The sequence below is a fragment of the Amblyomma maculatum genome, chromosome 4 (assembly GCF_055883805.1).
Source record: "Amblyomma maculatum isolate TAMU_Amacu chromosome 4, ASM5588380v1, whole genome shotgun sequence".
In the NCBI taxonomy this organism is placed as follows: domain Eukaryota; kingdom Metazoa; phylum Arthropoda; class Arachnida; order Ixodida; family Ixodidae; genus Amblyomma; species Amblyomma maculatum.
The window spans coordinates 33,004,425-33,023,025 of NC_139347.1; the positions used below are offsets into that span (position 1 = coordinate 33,004,425).

Sequence of the window (18,601 nt, forward strand, 5' to 3'; positions counted from 1 at the left end):
CTCGTAGCTGGATGCGTCCAATGCCATTTCGGATTACAAAACGAGTTCATATTGCGCTTCAACAGCGCGGCTTTATCTGGTCGCTGCGGCACGTGTAGCGACTCAAAATTTATTCGAAGCATGCGTGCAGACAGCATTCCGCAGTTTTAATGACAGAATCTAGGCGTGCAAGCGGGTGCACGATGCATACGAGCGCCCCTGACGAACGCTGATGGAAGGAGAAAAAAAAAAAAAAAAAAAAAAAAAAACATTTTGGTGCCCTTAGTTCAGACTTTTAGAGGTTGGCAGATTGTGGCCCTGCACTTCAACCTGGCGTTATGATCGACTGCCGGACCCTGGCTGTCTGCATGCGCATCCGCTGATAAAGCGCGGTGGAAAGCAGTTTTGCGACCGCTCGTGGACTCCGGTTTGCTTTTGGTGTCCCTGTCGGTAAAGCCGAAAGTAATACTATTCGGCCAGTATCCGAGCAAGTCGCACGCAGTACTTTAGAGTACAGGTAGCGCTGCGTTGTCGGTCAGACACGGTGCATAATGATCACAGTACATTTAAATAATGCCAATTAAATAAAAAAGAAGGCGTGATTAAAGGTACGTCGGAAAGAATACTTTTCTATGACAGTTATCCGGGGAGGGGGAGGCTTGATCGGTGGTTATTTTGTTTTAAGAAAAAAAAATGGGGGGGGGGGGGGGGGGGCACTTTCATGAGCGATCGACAGACAGACGTTGCGAAAGAAAGAAAACGTAAGGAGCGTAAATGCGATCCCTTTACCTACTCTCAGCCAGCAAATAAGTGCTCTCAACATCTGTCGTGAGTCAAATTTTCGAGTTGCTGGCGCGTCTACATGGCAAAGTGTCGATGTAAAGCGACGTAGCAAATCATCCGGCCTGTCTTCAGCAACGCTTACAGCTGGCAAACCTTGCGTTGATTGTAGCCTGTCGCCAAGGTTAATTTGGAGGAAGCGACATTCTGGTATCGCGGGCGTTTTATTCTTGCTTGCGGTACACGCAACGCAGCGATGTAAAGAAGAAAATACAACACTGTCGACAAACGGCCAGATAGCGCAGTTAATTTGGCAGCTAGAAGTAAAATAAAGCAAGAAATCGTTCGCCGACTCCCATGTATTGCCACACAAGCAAGACGCCAAGCAAAAGACTTGCCCCTCGAATTATTCTAAGACTTGAACCGCAGCCAGCCAGGCCACTCGCTTTAAAGTTTAAAAAAAGGACGCGCTGCACCCGAGCTCAAGCCGGGCATGCCGTGAAGCCTATGAGGTATCAATATCAAGCCGGAAGAGACGGTCGGTGAGAGCGGTCGTAGTCAAGCTTTAGGTAGCGCAGAGGAGTTGACTTTGCACACAGACACAAGGCGCGTCACATGGTTCGCGCGTGACACATGTGTCTAATTAATATAACAAAACGGCAGTACAGAGAAGTGAGCTGCTATGTGTCAAGAACGATGAACAGATTCGCAAAAAGCAGCAAGCTGCTCGCCGAAAAAGACATCACCGCAGCAACATGCAGCAGCGGCGTGTAACATGAGAGACCGGCTGTTTTGGAATCCCGTACTAGATGCGGCGACGCAGGCCGCCAAGCATTCCACACACGGTCACTCAGAAATTGAGGCAAATAGGAACGCGCATTACCAATATTTGTAATATGCGCTGCGGGACCTTTTATGCATCAAGTGCTATATTCACGAACGCCGCCACTGTTTCTTTTCCCGCTCAAAATTCTGCGGGCGGATGACGGTACAGGAACTCGGAGACTTCCGCGATCGGATAATACGCGCGTTAGGAAGTGGCGGAATAAGAGGAATAAAGTTGATTCCACGTACCGAAAAAACGTAAATCAGTGGCAGTGTTGTCCCCGCAAGAGACGACGTTCAAGTGGCTGCCTTATCCTAGGCTGACACCCCGTTATAAACCCGGCGTTTGAGCAGAGAAGTCGGAGCACATATCAAGCGTCCTCCGGGCGAAGACCGACCACATGGTGATCACGATGCACTTGTTGCTGCAGCAGCCGCTGGCTGTTGTGCCCGGGAAGCGGGAAAGCACCTGGTGTGGAGAGTGTTCATCCTTGGAACGAGAGTATTTTAGTATCTGTGGTGTTCGGCAGAGGGCGAGGTGGCGTTCGTCGACGAAAATGGCGATGGACGATCCTACTGCTAGTCTTCAGAACTACCAAGTTCAGCTTCAGCAGGTAACTTTAACTCGAAGTGACTTGTTTTATGCCCTCCTGTTATGTGCTCAAACTAGTGTATTATCCGTTTTCATCATTGGATATGCTGTGGAGCGAGAATGTCCTGATCAGGTCATTTACCGCTACTACGGAGTGCTAGCACTATGGGTATTTCGCATTGTTTTTTGCCTGGCCCAGTCTCGATAGGTCAAAATTCAGGCAGATTTATCTTAATGACATAATTTAGAATATGCGTATGTATTTGCAGGTGTATAACGTGCTCCGTAAAACGAGAAGTGTTAGGTCAACCTTTGTATCTGTAGTTCCGAAGGTTGTCGCCAACAGATTCCCTAAAAAAGGATCAAAATACATGTTCTAAGAATTCCGCTGCTTCTACAATCGCATTTGCATCTGGGAATTTAGTAACTACCCTCAAAGATACCTTAAATAACAATATGCTGCTATTGCGCCAAAAGAACAGAGATTGTCAGTTCATCCTAACGCTAACTCAAAAGAGTAGAATTTGCACATACATTGCGTATGCGTTGGTGCTTTCATTAGTATTAACAATAATAGCTGTCAAGTCGAAGAAGATAAACTAATTTTCCAGACCCAGTATGTATTGTGCGTCGCGCACGGTTAATAACGAAGTGTGCCTGACATACTTAAACGAACAAGTGAAGATCAGCTGTTCATGTTCTTTACCATTTCAGGTTGAAGCTGCTCTTACGAATGACCCAGACGACAAAGATTTACTAAAACTAAAGGAGGACCTGCTCGTAAGTGGAACCAATGAATCATATTTGCGATGCCCGTGTGCCATGTCTAATATATTATTGTACTTTCTGCTGTATTTGTATCTTGTGGAAATAGGAAGTTATAAGCCTGACATTGAACCTGATCAGCACAACAGAAGAACCGTCATCTTCTGAAAGGCAAGATCCTAGTGAGGGTACAAAGCATTCTGGAGGAGAGGCGTCATCATCAAAGGATGACAGTGTTGGCTGGTTCCCTGGTGACAAGTGCCTGGCACTGTGGAAGGATGGACAGTAAGTTGTTCCGTAGAAAAACCAGGAATGCATAAATAACGTTTTTTTTTCTTTTCTTTTTTTTTTTTTTTCTGCATGTGTAAGCACTGAAGTTTTAGAAAGCTTGGTGACTGAAGTGTAATCATTAAGCTGTTTTTGCGGTACAAATCGTTCTGGCAGCTCAAATTTGATGTGCCAAAAGTGTTAGCTATCAAATTGGTATAATTGTTGCAGATAGCTGAAAAGCATTATGCACTGCACTGAGCAGAAAATTATAATGAATATAGCACATATTCTCTATTACTTCCTTACAGAGTTTGTTTTGTGCTCTCAAGAACAATATTTGTTTTCCAGCTGCAAGTTACATTACATAGGAAACTTGCAGTCTCAATTTAGGTCGGCTAAAATTTCATGTGTCAAATGTCGATTTTTGCCAGAATGTCATACCCTCTTTAACTTCTAATAAGAGAAGGGGGACGTTGGTTGGTCCTTGCTTAAAGAGAAAATTCCTAGCTTTTGGTGCAAGAATTTTTGAGTTTCATAGGTAGCACAAACATTGCTCACTCAGCATTGCTTTGTCACTATGGCTGACAGGAAATCAATTGCTCACATACAAGTGTTACTTTATGCATGGCTTTCCACCTTCCTCAGGATTGCATTCTGGTGTGTGTTAGTCGGCCGTAGCCAGCCATCACTAATGTGGGCAAGCTTAATTTTGCAGTATGATCAGGGGTAACCATCAGATGGCCAATGCCGATCAGCTCACGCCAATTATATGTCAAGCTGCTAAGCTTAGCTCTAACCATTTTTATAATTTGATTTTCTCATCAATAAATGCTTCTTTTGGTGCCAGACAAGCATATCCTGAAAGATGCAGCAAATCCATTTTTGCTGAGAGCTGTAATTGGACAGAATTGTCCACAGTGTCCCTTTAATGTCTCGGGCTTGTTTTTCTTGCATGGTAATCAAATATGAAGTGTTAGGTGGTATTGGGACATTCATGTTATTAATCTGAAAAACTTGGGAAACGCCCACAATTGAAAACATTCATGAGCTCTCGTATTGAGGCTTTCTGCTTCCGTAGTACAGCCATTTGTAACAGCATTTGCGTGCACGTAGTTGTATTGACATGTAATCGAGATAACAGCTTGAGGGGCGTGTGTTGTGTCTCTTCACTTGTGTTTGTGTTTGTTGCACCACATTTCTGGGTATTATGGTAATCGAGTCTCCTCTCCTCTGGGGTGCATTTTTCTTTGCTGTCATTGCCCTCACCGCTACCATTATCGAGTGGGCTGCACGACTGTGTTCTGGAATTTTGCTATTTCGTTAGGCCGCTTTCATCTGCCCAGAATTTTCTAGGAAGACTGTCAAGGCTGCTGCACGTTGCCATGGCTTCCCAATTTTGTCTGGGAGGAGCAGTACCTTTTGGCCTAAAAATTTGTGGGTATAATTCCATCTGATGTGTAATGCTGGTCATGGCAGAAAATTCAGAAGGTGACTCCCCCTTTGCTTTTGCGCAAAAATTTGAAAGGCATGCCTTTGAGGAATTCATTTCACTTGCCTAGCAGCTTTAAAAATGTCATTTGTACCCTTGAGCGTATCTTGGGGGTAGAAGAGAAGCATGATTAAACAGTCTAAAAGATAAGTGTGTGGATAAGGGCAAATCAGGGCTTGAGAAAACAAAGTAATGTCTGCTTTGTAAGGATCTTTTTACTGTTTTTCTTCACGTATCATAATAAAGAGCTTTAATTATTAAGTATGTTTAGATTTGGTGTTGTAATCTGGTATAAACATTGTGTTTCGTTCTTATCTAATATCTTATCTAATATAGCACATATCTGCTATTGAAAGAGCTAGCTCAGTACTTTTGTGGTCTGCCTTTGTAGCCATCATCATTTTCAGTTTACAGTATATGTATCAGCTGTGAGCATTAAAAGAAATGCTGCTGTGTGCAAGACCTCTTTCTGATCATTTTGGGGGAAAGATGGTTCTTCTCCAGGATACTTCAATTTTTATTATTATTATTATTATTTTATTTTTGTCTTGACCTTCAGTTGCAGATACACCAAACTTGGAATTTCGATTCCTGTAATAATTGTTTCTTGTGTGCAGTATTCTTTTTGAAAGCATTTGCGCTCATAGATGTGTGAATGTATATCCATCCTCCTGCAGTAAGTATGCTAGCGAAGGCTTGTTTTGTGAACGAACTGCATGAGAAGCACATTGCCGCATTCTCTCATACGACATGCTGCAGCTAACAAAGCCGGTACGTTTGCAACAGTGCTTGCTCTAAAGAAATGTCGTCAGTAGGCTCTATTTTATGCTTCCTGTCACCGAGCTACCTGTCACCAAAGCTGCCATACCTGTATCTCTGAAGTATTTCATGTCTCATCAGTGTCCCTGCTATTATGCTGCGGCTCATGCCCACCTTGCCATTGTCTTTCACTACTCATAGTGAATGGGGAATGGGGCAGAAACATGGAGGCTAACGAAGAGGGTTCTATTTAAGTTGAGGACTACGCAAAGGGCTATAAAACGAAAAAGGGTAGGTGTAGCATTAAGAGATAGTAAGAAATAACTCAAGTGACTGACATTCTAGTGGAAATCAAGAAGAAATGGGTATGGGCAGGACATGTAGTGCAAAGAGAGTATAGCCGATGGTCGCTTAGGGTAACAAACTGGATTCCAAAGAAAGGAAAGCGCAGCAGGGGGCGGCAGAAAGTTAGGTGGGCAGATGAGGTGAAGAAGTTCGCAGGGGTCAAGTGGATGCAGCTAGCACAGGATCGGGTTAATTGGAAGAATATGGGAGAGGCCTTCGCTTTGCAGTGGGTATAGTCAGGCTGAAGACGATGATGTTGAGGGAGTGGAGAAAACAGAACCACATACGCCAGCATCTCCTCACACTCTCTATTTGCATGGACATATGCTGCATTCAGAAATATATGTGTTAAACTTGCTCTTCTGGTTATGCAAAGTGGAAACTCTCAGAGTGCAAGCTTGTAATGCTTAGTGTGTGAGCTTTAAATTAAGTAAGTAGTAAGGTAGTTGAAGTTTGTAAGTTGAAGCTGCCTTTTGTTCTGAGTGAGATTTTTTTTTTTTTTTTTTATAACAATAGTTCCTTTGCTGTCCACTCATTCAGAATCATGGAAAATGGACCTGTAAAATCATGTTATGCATTTCTACGGCTGGGATAGCTTTTTACAAGTCTGCAAAAAGATGCATGCTTTTCTATGCCCGCCTATTCACCAAATCAGTTGTCGGTGCAACTTCTATTTCATCTCATCACTTGCACAGATCTTTCATTAAAATCGATTTGAGGACCTCCTCCCAGTCTGCACATGCTAATTATGCGCTGACTGTTTTCTCATTTCAGGTATTATGATGCCACAATAGATGACATTATCGGCGATGGACAAGCCACAGTAACGTTCACAGCGTATGGGAACACTATAGTCCAGAAGGTAAAGCCCTCTTTTCACGGTGTGTCTCGCACTCACTGTCCATAAACTTTTTGAAAACATACCCATGCTGCAGAACAGCCCGAAATGTCAATATCGTTCCTGAGAATTCTGGCTGGTGTCATCTGGACTGTCTTTTCTTTTATTTCCAAATAACATCCACAACAGCATCAAGAAAGAGAGCGAAGGGCGGTTGTGTAGGCTCTTGACGTCGGCTTTAGCAATGGAGACATGATGAAAATGTAGGTATCCCTCTGAAAACAAAAACGCAAAAAACGATCAGTGGAAACACTTTTTTTTTCTTCTTATGAACCATGTGGAACACTGTGACTGCCGATTTTGTTGGTTCATTTGCCTCTTGCAGTCTGCGGCCGCAAGATGGGTTTAAAAATATAGGGGCAGAGTGTAGCAGTTGGTAAGGAAGACTTTTTTGATTCTATGCAATTAGCAGCAGTTTTACATGCATACATTCTGTTTTGTCGAATGACTTACATTTTCTATGGAAAATGACCATGATTGTGAGCCTTTTCATTCCCTGAAGCTGGAGGTGTCTAGTTCAGACTTGCAAGTTAACTTTTTCAGAGGTGTGCAAGCTGTAATTATCAGTGTTAACTATAATTTTATTATCAAAAGCCGAACAAGGAGCAACTGTCAGCGTTAATGACGTCAAGTACAGTAATTGCGAAGGAATGACATGGTCAGTTCTGGCTATTCAGTGAAGGCAAAGCTGGGGAGCGGTGAGCACCAACTGAAGTCGAACGTTTAACATGGAGCTTCAACTTGGGACAGGGACATATTGCAAAATGCAAAAAAACTGGACACAGTGCAAGCGAAACAGCAGCTGATACAGTTTCTGCATGCGTTGAGGTTGTAATAAAGACTGTGCGATTGTGTCGAGAGGCCTCATTATCTGTGATGACAGCTTAATAATAACCATGTCCCTCATAGCCACTAATTCCATAATTGCAAGAGGCAAATCGCGGGACCTGTCGCCTAGTGTAGTGAGTTGGCGTGTCAGGCATGACACTTTCAAAGCAATGTCAAGTGTTTATACTAGCATGAGTGTTGCTTACGCAGTTTGATTCTGCATATTTTTCCGCTATTGACTGCTCGAAATGCTTGAACGCTTCGACATACCTTCATAATATGACCTCCATTAAATGCACTCAGAAGTTACCATCATTATTTTTCTCCCTCTTCTCTATGCAAACTTTTCTTGCTCAGCTGTGTGTCCCAGCCTGCTGTGGTTGGTTTTAGACTAGATGGGTGACTTGCACGGAGGCAAACTATTTTTCGTTGTTGGACTCGCTCTAATCTCACTCACTTCCTCCCCTCCAGCTGTCTCAGCTGAAGGCCCACAAAAACAAGCGGTCACTGAACAATGTCATTGAAGGTGGACCCAAAACCAAGTAAGAATTTGCACATTTACTATTCAGCCTACTGACTTTCAAAGATATTTAATGTAATTTGGTTAGGTACAGTAAGTACTTGTTAACTTGCACAGCGGTGAATTTTTGTGCAATTAAAGATAAGCAAACTGTACGCACGCTCACCATCCGCTTCTTCATTTTTGGCGCATCTGATCAGCAAGCGCACATACTCAGGCTTATACCGTATAAACGCGTGTAAGAACTGCAACCAAACTTTCCAAGACCCACGCGGGAATAACCTTCAAGATGCACGTAGGAGCTTCCAGGCCCACAGGTGGCGCCCGAAGTCACGGGTCACCATCTTTATCATATTATCCCTCTGCCGCGAGCTTCTGCAATTCATATCGGCATCGGTATCGCCAGCCCCGGCCACCCCGGCTTTGTTTTGCGACTGTCAAAGGCACGTAAGCAGTGGTAGTGTGGCTGGCATGGTCGCACTCCGGAGTTGTGGCTCTTGTGTGCTCTCTGCTTTATTTTTCGTGAATTGTCGTCGAGCGTTGCTATTCCAGCAAGATGGGCAAGCATATTGGTAGCTAGACGGCAGGCTTCAAGCTGAAACTAGTGGAGTTTGCCCTCAAACGCAGCAAGCTTGCGGCGGGCAGAAAATTTGACATGCACAAGAAGTACGTCCGATGCGTTGAAGAACACCAGCTACAAAAGACGTGCTTTTCGAGGCAAGCCATGCAAGTATCCTGAGCTGGAAGAAGAGCTGTTCTGCTATGCAGTGGAAGTGCAGAACAATGGCTACGCGTTGACAACAGACATGCTGCGCATAAACACACAAGCCTTGGCGCGTGCGAGCAGCATACCGCACAAAGACTTCAAAGCTAGTTTCGGCTGGTTACGAAGATCTCTAAAGAGGAAGGGCCTATCGTTTCAGCTAAGGACCACGCTGTGCCAGTGGCTGCCTCCTGTCACGATTCTGGTCCATTTCCGGGTATCAAGGCTCGGAGTCCACAAGACGAGGGGAACGAAAGGTGAATTTATACACTATATACAGTCATATTACAAGGCACACTAATATCGGCACTGGGGCCGAAAGCTACTGGCTTCACGTGACTGTCTTCGCACAGCGATGGCTAGGGAGACACAGCCACATCCTCTCCAGGCGCGCAGCACTGCACTCAATGACGCTTATGAAAGTCTTCTCCAACAAATGGCAGTGCCTTCTTTTATAGGCCTCGAAAGCCATTGGCGTTTGAACTGTTCACTCCAGAGGCAGGAATTGGCAGCAGCCTACCACTAGGTCCACTAGCGAGCGCACTGGGCTCCCGAGGAGGGCGCGCCTCTATGGTGCCAGAGTTCGTTGAGGTGCTATGGAGTCTGGCAATTGCTCTAACGTATCCAGACAAACCCGATGTTGAGGCTTCTTTTCAATGCGCTGAAGCCATGCGGTGCAGCACCTTGGCTTGTAATGAACAGAGGTGCTCGCCTGCACTCGCTCAGCTCCAGTTGTCGACTGCTAGAAACCCAATCATAATACACCCGACTACATTGACAAGGTGCTCAGCTTTCAAAAGTAGGTCATCTGTCTGTGCCATGAGCATAACTATATATTGTCTCAGATAGCAAACGCCCACCAGACCCCCGTGTGGTTTGACTACCCTGAGAACTGCACAGTTGAAATGAAAGGGAAGAAGAGTGTTTCAGTGCGGACGACCGGGGTGGAGTGCCAACGGTGCACCGTTATGCTGGGTGTCACTGTGGCTGTGCGGAAGCTGCCCCCCTATGTCATCTTGAAAAACAAAAGGATTCCTAACGACGCTTTCCTCACGGGAGTTGTAGTTAGAGCCCAGCAAAAAGGGCTGTATGGACGATGATGCTAGTGCTTGACCGGGTAAAAAGCATTTGGCAGAATCGCCCAGGCTCCATGTTGGCCAAACGATCGCTGCTCGTGACTTGGACAGCTTCCGTGGTCACTTAACGGATGGGTTAAAGAACACCTGCGCAGCGTCTGCACAGACACGGCCGTTATTCCGGGTGACCTCACCGGCATGCTGCAACTCCTGGACGTTAGCATCAATCGGCTTTTTAAGGTTGAATTCCGAAGGCAGTACTCAGAATGGACGGCACACGGCAATCACGACGAGACGCCGACTGGGCAGCTCAAGAAGGCACCGCTCGTGACTGTGTTTGGCTGGATTTTATCCATGTGGAACTCCGTTTCTACAGACATTTTATCCCCTAGTTTCAAGGTGACCGGGATTTCAAACAGCTTAGATGGGACTGAAGAGACGACTTGTGAGGTGAACGTGCACCAGAGCACAGCACCAGCTCGGAGTGTGGAAGGCTCTGTGAGTGGTGATTGAATGGTAAATAAACGCTGCACATTCACTGATTGGTTTGTTTTTACTGTTTGTATTAAGCCTGTTTGCTTTTTGTGTTAAACCCAACACTTATGTGCTTCCCCTCCCTGAACTAAGATGTGTTCTTGCCTGATATACACTTTTGTGGTCAGGAGGCTCACGAGGCTGCAAGGCACGGCATCTTTGAAAAATGAAAAAAATGAAAATTTCGCGATTCTGTTTTGTTGGACTTGATAAGAAAATTGTTTGGTAACACAACGTTGGCTGAATAGGCAGTGTGTGTGGGCTGCACTAGGTCTTGTTCGATGTTTCTCATTTTAACTAGCAGAATTTGAAAAGCCTGATGCACAGAGCCGTAGCAGCTGAGCTGCAAGGTGCTTTAGAGCCCTCCTTTTCACGGTGTTCTCCTATTGTTAGATGCAGCCGCATCTTTTGAGGGGGGAGAAAGCATCTCGTTGCATTCCATTTTTTTTTCTCATTGCATTCCATTTTCTTTTGTTTCTGCTCCAAGTCAATTGGCCATTGTTTTTGTCTCTCTGCAGGAAGCAGCTGTTGCTTGCAGAGAGGGAATACAAAAAGAAAAAGGCTCAGAAGAAGGCTGTGCGCCTGAAGCAGATCGAGGAAGATCGAGAGAAGGAGAAGAACAAGTGGCAAGAGTTCAACTCAAAGGTATGCGGCCTCCATTGTGCAGAGAAGTGACTCCTTGCAACAGCCCTGATTCGTTGATCATTAGTGCTTCAACACTGGCCTTACACATACATCAGCCCAGGACGCACAACATGAAGGATTGCCACATTATTACTGCCCATTACAATCAACTGGTAAAATGTTATGGGATGCTATTATCGTCCGAGGCCAGGGTAATTGGTGGTATTTGTGCCAATTGTACAAATTGCCAGTCATGGTCAGTGACCGGGACAGGCAAAGTAGAATGGTGGGCCAAAATAATTAAAATTAACAGTCTCATAACGACAGCAGTTTACAGTAGGTAGTGAAGCACTGTCCGAGAGTGATGGGGGAAAACATCTGTCTAGGACAGGTGGTGGTAATAGCCGTCGACCTCGAGATTGAAACAACTAGAGCAAAAATAGCATAGAGAGTGCATTTGCAGGTACTCTGCAGTCATGAATGGCAGCTTACTAACAACCCTTGAGAGGAAAATCTTACAGTATAGACGATCGGTGTGACCGATGTGGCAAAGAATGCATTAGCGTTAGTGTTCCCCCAGATAGAGTAGTCACTGCCACTAGCAGGCTCAGATCGTATGAGCAGGCAGAGACAGAGTTCACTCCTTCAGTCACAATATGATGCACAGTCTCCTACTTAACTTACTGATCAAATCCAGCAATAGCAGTGTAGCATGCCAAACTCCCTCAACTCGAATCTACAGCCCACTCGGCGCCTCGCAGCTTCTGTTCTCTCCACTCCCTCTAAAAGCAGAGGGGGATTTCCCTCTCTGGCACAATTTTCCAACAAGTGGTATTACTACTGTAAAAACGCCCATGTAATAAAAGGTTTTTCCCCCCTCGATTTTATCATATCAGATTTCCGCTTCATATTATATGCAGATCCGAACAAATTTCAGCCTAAATTCGCAGTTTTGGTCTCATTATGGTTCATTGCTGATAGTGTCAGGCCAGAGAGAGGAGGAGCCATTGGCATCTGTTGACTGTTTCGATGGTTTCGGTTTCCCCGCGTTGACCTCATGTCCCTCGCAAGCACGGCGACCACGCTGCTCACGATGCACTCGCGACCGGAAGCAGGCCGATTGCACCTCACACAATGTAGGAATCATGAAAGCAGCACTTGGCATTTTGCGCGGATATCTCGCGGGCCTCTCCATCTATGCAGGACACACCATGTAAACGAGTCCGCACACTTGACTAGCGTTTCCAGGGCCGCGCTTTTGAGAAATGCGGGATGGGATAACAAACGCATTTAGCAATACCGAAGAAGAGTTTTTGTGAAAAGATATATCTATGCAGCGGGATCTGGGCAGGCAATACAATGAACTATGACGGTCGCGAAATTTTACTCTTAATCCAAAAACATTTTCGGGCTGTGTCACAGCTGCACGCGGTGCTAAGCGCAAACAATCACGAGTACAGTGCATGCTAACCGGCAGCTCACGCACTGTTGCCCCATGTCCGTCGACCATGCGGTTTCTGCAATGGCCTGAGTGAATGTGAGCAGCTCCTCTCTCAACTATGCATGAAATTCTCTGGTCAAACGTGTCGATGTGAGATAGGAAATGACTGGCACGGGAAGATGCATCGCACTAATCAACGCCTGGCGCAAGGTAGCATTGGACGCAAAAGTGCAGAGCGTGTATGTTTCACGGAGTAACTGCGAAATGTAGTGCAAATAAATACTTTTCTTGATCTTTTTTCACTCACATTATGCGCGGATGAAAGCTTCTTTGTTATCCCGAAATTACACCTCATATTATATGAAGGTTATGGGGGTTAATTCTCGTAAGAAGTGCACCACGGGGGGGCTAGACGCTACAGTCGCCTTCTAGCCCCGACGTGCCAGCCCTAGCAGACAGAGCTGTGACCCCCAACCCGCGGTGCGAGAAATCGCCACTGCGGCGGGTTCGGGCCAAAGGGGACAAACACCGAGTTACATACTCGAACAGTTTATTGTGCTCGAGTACACGGCAAAGGAATAGCAATCAAGAACAACCACCATGTAGCGAGCGAACGCCGCGTACGGGGGTGAAATAAAAACCACCTAATGGGGAAGCGCGCCAAGGAGGTGAGAGGAAGAGTCTTCTCACCTGACGCGGCTTCTCGCTCACATCCCGTTGCGGTAAGTGCCTACGGTTAGTGGGCGATTCTCGGTGACAGTGGTGGTAACCTCGGCGGAAATCATGTACCGCGCGCGTGCGCGCCCATCCGCCGAAGAACCCCGAGCGAGTTGCTACAGTCGCGCTCCTCGACACGGAACGGGAGAGGAGGTCTCCCGGTTACGCCGGCAGGAAAGAGGGAAGCTCGCGGCAGCGTCGCCGCAGGCCCGGGAGGCGGCGGGGGGTGGCCAGCATGCCCTCTCCTCCACAAACCTCTCTGCCAGCGCACGTAATCACGCGTGTTAATTACGCGCGGGTGTTATAATGGAGGAAGGGGATTGTGAATCCCCACAAGGTTCATATATATGCGGGTTTTTATGGTAATTCTGATGCATGTAAAGTATGTAACAGCTGGATATTACTATTATACTTGTGCTCACCTATTGGGCAAACATATAGTGGTTAACGAAAAGGGTCAACTTAAATTGAAGACAATGCAGGAAGCTATGGAAAGGAAAATAATAGATTTCTTTTTTTTTTTCTTCCTGAAGTGGTAGTGCGTGATTATTAGAGATTGTAAATTGTTTTCTAATGGTATTTGCTACTCAGTTCAATTTGCAGCGCAGTTTCACTATTCTCTGACGGTGGTAGAACCCTGCTGACGCAATGTTTTTTTCATTTGCCGAAAAGAAGCGATCTAAAAGCCACAAAATGCGACAAATTAATAATTAGCAGCGGTGGCAAACACGTTTATTGCTCTGCTAGGACCTAAAAATTGAGGCACATTGTCTACCGTACTTCCTCACTCCCAGTGAGCACGGTAGTCTTCTCCAGAACTTTCAGTGCCGTGTCGCTTTTAAATCATCACTTGGGCGAACTCCTCCCCGTTTGCCGCTGTTGTGCGCATCGGCACACTCAGCCACAATCATGTCGATGGTCAAAACTGCAGAGGTTGTAGCTGCATTCTTCACACAAATGTAATTTCTATACATTGTGCCATCTGACGATGACTGCAGCCAGCTAAGGTGCAAAGAAGATGGGAAAGCAGGTTTCACTGCAAGAAATTGATGCAGGGAAAAAGCGAATCGACCTCTACAGACAGCTAGCCCCCATGGACCGCTGCGACCATTTAGAAAGACCGAGACAAGATTTTCAGACTTCAGGGAACACTGAAGATGAGGTCATATCGAACTTCTCATTGTTTTTTTGCACATGGACGAAGGCCGTACTTTCATCGCTCGGTGCAATCATGCGCCCGATGGGGTGCTGAGCAAAGTGGAAGGTGTATGTGCTGTAGTGGGGTAGTGGTGTTATGTAGTGCTTGGTCATGTTTGCTGCACGCGGCAGAAGAAAATAACAGATTTCTTCAAATAAATCTGCTTTGAAATTAGTGCAACATTTTCATTTGAGGTTTTGCTTGTGTATACGCGTGCCTAGTGCCAAGGTACATTATTTTCATACCTAGGTTTGACCACTGGCTTATAATCGCAGATTTTTCATTACAACGATATTTCAAAATAGCGAACAATTTTTTTGCAGTCCTGTGGGATTCATTATATCGAGATTTGACTGTCATGCCCCAACAGTAAAATTGTGAAAGCAGGAGTAAGCTTCCTAGGGGGCTTTGATTTATGCTGGAGTGGTCAACTTCTTTCCCCATCATTACAAATCTTGCTGCTGGTCATCACCACTCTTCACCAGCCGTGGTAGTGCATATCAGGCGTACTTAGGAGCTTGCAGGTAGCAGAATTTTACGAGCTACCTAAGGAACGCTGCTTCGAAATCTTGGGTTCTGTGTTTGTTTTCACCCGCTGACTGACTAAATCTTTCATTTGAACCCATGTTTGTGTTAGGCTAGGAAGAGGAAGGGGAGATGATGATTTTTATATGCATATATATATATTTAAGCTCATCTGCACCATGCACGTAAATGGCTGCCAGAAATTCCTGGCACTTTCGGTTGTCCCTCTCTGTGCGTGCTCTGTGGCTCCTTACATTCGCCCCGGAAACGGTGGCAGGCTCGTTAAAAATTGTTTTGAAGCTACGTTTATAGCAATACAGCTCATGAACTTGCACTTTGAGACAGTGGAATGCCTGCAGCTGTTGTTTTTCTTTTTTTTTTTTTTAAGAGAAAAGTGCATATTGTTTGTTGCACTTGCCCTGTGTGCAGTACATTAGTGCTTCATTGGATGAATTCTACACTTATGCCATTGACATGACAGCTCATGTCATGCCCCTCTGCTCAACCTTTGTGTTGGGTCGTGTGTTTTGTTAGATTTCATGGTAACAAGTGGAAGAGTTAGTGTTCTTTTTCTGCTGAAACCTTTCAAGGTCGGTGACTTGTAGTACTAAGTATGTTTGTGTGTGTGTGTGGGGGGGGGGGGAGTGTAGTTGATTATGCGAGTAGATTCATCACTTGAATAAAAATGGTCCTTATCTCATTGTAGCTTTTAGATCTCACTTGTCGAAAGCACGTTAACTTGAGAAGGGTCTTCAGGTAGCATTATGTTGAAACTTCTGCAATATGTTATGTACAACACTGTTGTCAGATGCCTGTACATTAGCATGAATATTGACTGCATAGAGAAATAACAGACAAGAAGCAAGAGTCTCAATCAGAGCATTGTTCTCCCGTGCCTGTCTCGCTCGCTCTCTGCCGTTCTATTTGTTATATGCTCTCGGGTGCCCGAGACACACATTGAAGTTTTCGATTACCTCGTTACAAGAGACACTGAAGGGAGCCAAGAAAGACCTCTCTTATAACCACAAATTATAATAACATTGCGGAGTCACACTAGATCACTTTATTGCACATCAGCATAAAAGTGCCTTTAAACAAACTTACACACGTTAACAGGAAATTTTCGAGTAGTTTGCTTTTTTGTGAATTCAGAATGTATAAGCTTCCTTCCGAACTTCTGGAGGTAAAGCACTTCACATTACAAGCCTTCTTTTTGCTCACAATGCCTTTGAAGCGCTATAAGGTCAACATAACATAAAGGTAATTAACTTCAACGGGACATTTAGATATTTCAGTTTGTGTGTGATGCCAAACTATGCAGACAAATCGTTGATCAGAACTGTTCGATGTAAATGGCGACTGCTCTAGAGTCCGACTACCGGCCTACAAAGCGACTGGCATTGAAAAAGCTGAGACGGAAATCCAAGCCAAAGTAAATTCAACTCAACAGTCAGTGCAGCAGTACCACTGGCACTAGAGAAGCAAAATGACGGAAATTTCGGTGCAGTTTGACAATAGTCGCAACCATGCGAGGTGTGACATCCACCTGCGGAAGAAAAATGAAGCAAGCGATGTTGTTAACATGGCGAACATAGGAAAACCAACCAAATCATTTTCAAGTGTCTCTTATAACCGAGTGTCTCTGGTAGCCATGTCTCTTATAACAAGATTTTACTGTAGTACCCTTGCTAGTTCATGTGGACATCAACATGCGCATTATGATTTTGACGTTAGATACTTTTCACTGCGTTCTTCTGTTTTTCTGTCACTTTCCATTCCTCAGTGTGGAGTAGATAACCAGGGACAAGTTTCTTTGGAAAGCGTCCTCTCCACCTTTGTGCCTTGTTTAGATCTTTGGTTTTGAAGGCAGTTCTTAGGTGCAATTTAATTTAACCAGTACATGTTAAGAAAGTCTAGTAATGCCTTGCCTTCCTATTTCTGCACCAGGCCTTCAGCAAGAACAAGAAGGGGCAAGTGAAGAAGAGTATCTTTGCCTCGCCAGACAACGTCAACGGTCGGGTGGGCGTGGGTACATGCGGCATTGGCGGCCGGCCCATGACAGAGTTCCACCACCAGGAGAAGTGGCGCAAGCAGAATGCCGCGGGCGGCCAGGGAGGCACACCCATGCCCACACCTGTGGGCACCTCTGGACTCATGACCTTGCCCACATTCACGATGCCCCAGGGCATGGCACCACCCGCACCGCCATCCATATTCTGAGGCCCCCTTCCACTCCGAGTTGCCCCTTTCTTTGGGGCTCATACGTGTTCATTCTGCCCCCTACCTGCCTGCCAACTTGTGAAGCAGGTGTAAAGGGCTGTGTTTATCTTTTTTTTTTTTAGACATTGCAGATATTTGTGCACAGGACTTCTTATCGGCGCCTGAAATTGCTTTCTGTTCGTTTCATGCTTGCATGTAAATACGGAAAGTGTGGAGACACCAGCTTCCCAACTTGATCAGTAAAGAATGTTAAACTGTCTGTGTAAATTGTGTGTTCTTTTGTTCAAAGAATTGAACATGTTTCCTCTGCGAGCTCTGGTTTTTATTTTCGCAAGGACAGCTTGCTGTTAGTAGCATGGCATACATAATACCAACTCTAGATTGGATAATTTAAAGCAAGTAAATGAAAGTAGTTTTGCATACCTGCCAAGTTTTACGATTTTATCGCGAAGTGCCCGATTTTCGGTGCTTTCTTACGAGTATCGTAGTGCCCACTCTCATTTTACTATTTTTCTTGACTTGTGTGTTACAAAAAAATAAAGGTAGCAGGGTTAGACTGAGAAGACATGCGAAAACACGAACCCAGCTGGTTTTGTGCCGCGTGCGCCGTCTCATGGCGGGCTACGTACTCCGCGGCGCATCTTATTTGTTTGCCACTTCACTTGTCGGTGCATCTACTCCAATCAGATCATGCCCATTCAATAAAGTATGGCTACATCTTTATTGCAGTTTACTTTTCGGCTAGCCGAGGTTGTCAAGCTATTAGTTATGCTTACTGTGTTGGCAGCGTAGTTGCTGCATGTGCGATAGTGAGATGTCTACAAGAAGTACTTCCAAGTGTTCATGCCCAAATATTCAGCGGATTTTTTGTGCATACAAATATATAGCAAAGGCAAAATGTACACTTTCTGCACCTACTGCCGTTTGGTGTGAATATTGCGCATGCCGGCAGTCTGGAAATTTTGCTCCATCTCGGTACAAAGAAGAATAAAGATTCGGCAAGTATCTTTGACAGCAACGAGATTAGTGGGTATTTTAATTCTGAAGTGGACCAAGCCACTATTCAAGCAGAATGTCTCCACGGCTTTTCTGATTGAGTAGAAGTAACCATTCAGGAGTGCATAAACGAGCAGGGCACACTGTTGCCAGTCTTCGGGACATTGAGCATACTTTCAAGTATGATAAGCTCTCAGAAGTTACGTTAGGCATTCTGACTCTCCCACACAGTAACGCAGAGTGTGAAAGAGTGTTTAGTAAAGTCAAGAAGACGTGAACAAAGTTAAAAAACCACCACCATGTCAAAAAAGGGCCTAGAGCAACTGTTAATTGTCAAATGCAAGGAGTCTGGAGTTTGTCACAATCAGTTGTTTGACAAGGACTTTCTGCAGAAGGCAAAAGCAGTAACCTCCTCAGTACTTGCCAACCTTTCACTTCAAATACATCTTTCTGAAGT

General features: G+C 45.2%; 2 protein-coding genes across 3 annotated transcripts in view; one reads left to right on the forward strand and one right to left on the reverse strand.

Moving 5' to 3' along the window:
* Nucleotides 1-2,047, reverse strand: part of NaPi-III (Na[+]-dependent inorganic phosphate cotransporter type III) — an 81,472-nt gene extending 79,425 nt beyond the window's left edge. Inside the window, exon 1 of one of the 2 annotated variants that reach the window (XM_084601021.1) lies at nt 1,834-2,047. The gene's annotated coding sequence lies outside the window, so the exon portion shown is untranslated. The remainder of the gene's footprint in view (nt 1-1,833) is intronic. The other variant, XM_084601014.1, reaches the window with a different exon arrangement.
* Nucleotides 2,046-17,407, forward strand: Spf30 (survival of motor neuron-related-splicing factor 30). Its single transcript, XM_084601022.1, has 7 exons — nt 2,046-2,198; nt 2,891-2,956; nt 3,051-3,226; nt 6,579-6,666; nt 8,002-8,072; nt 10,942-11,068; nt 16,876-17,407. The coding sequence occupies exons 1-7, from the start codon at nt 2,142-2,144 to the stop codon at nt 17,146-17,148; spliced, it is 858 nt and encodes a 285-aa protein (XP_084457148.1). The 5' UTR covers nt 2,046-2,141; the 3' UTR covers nt 17,149-17,407.
* Nucleotides 17,408-18,601: the final 1,194 nt, after the last annotated feature.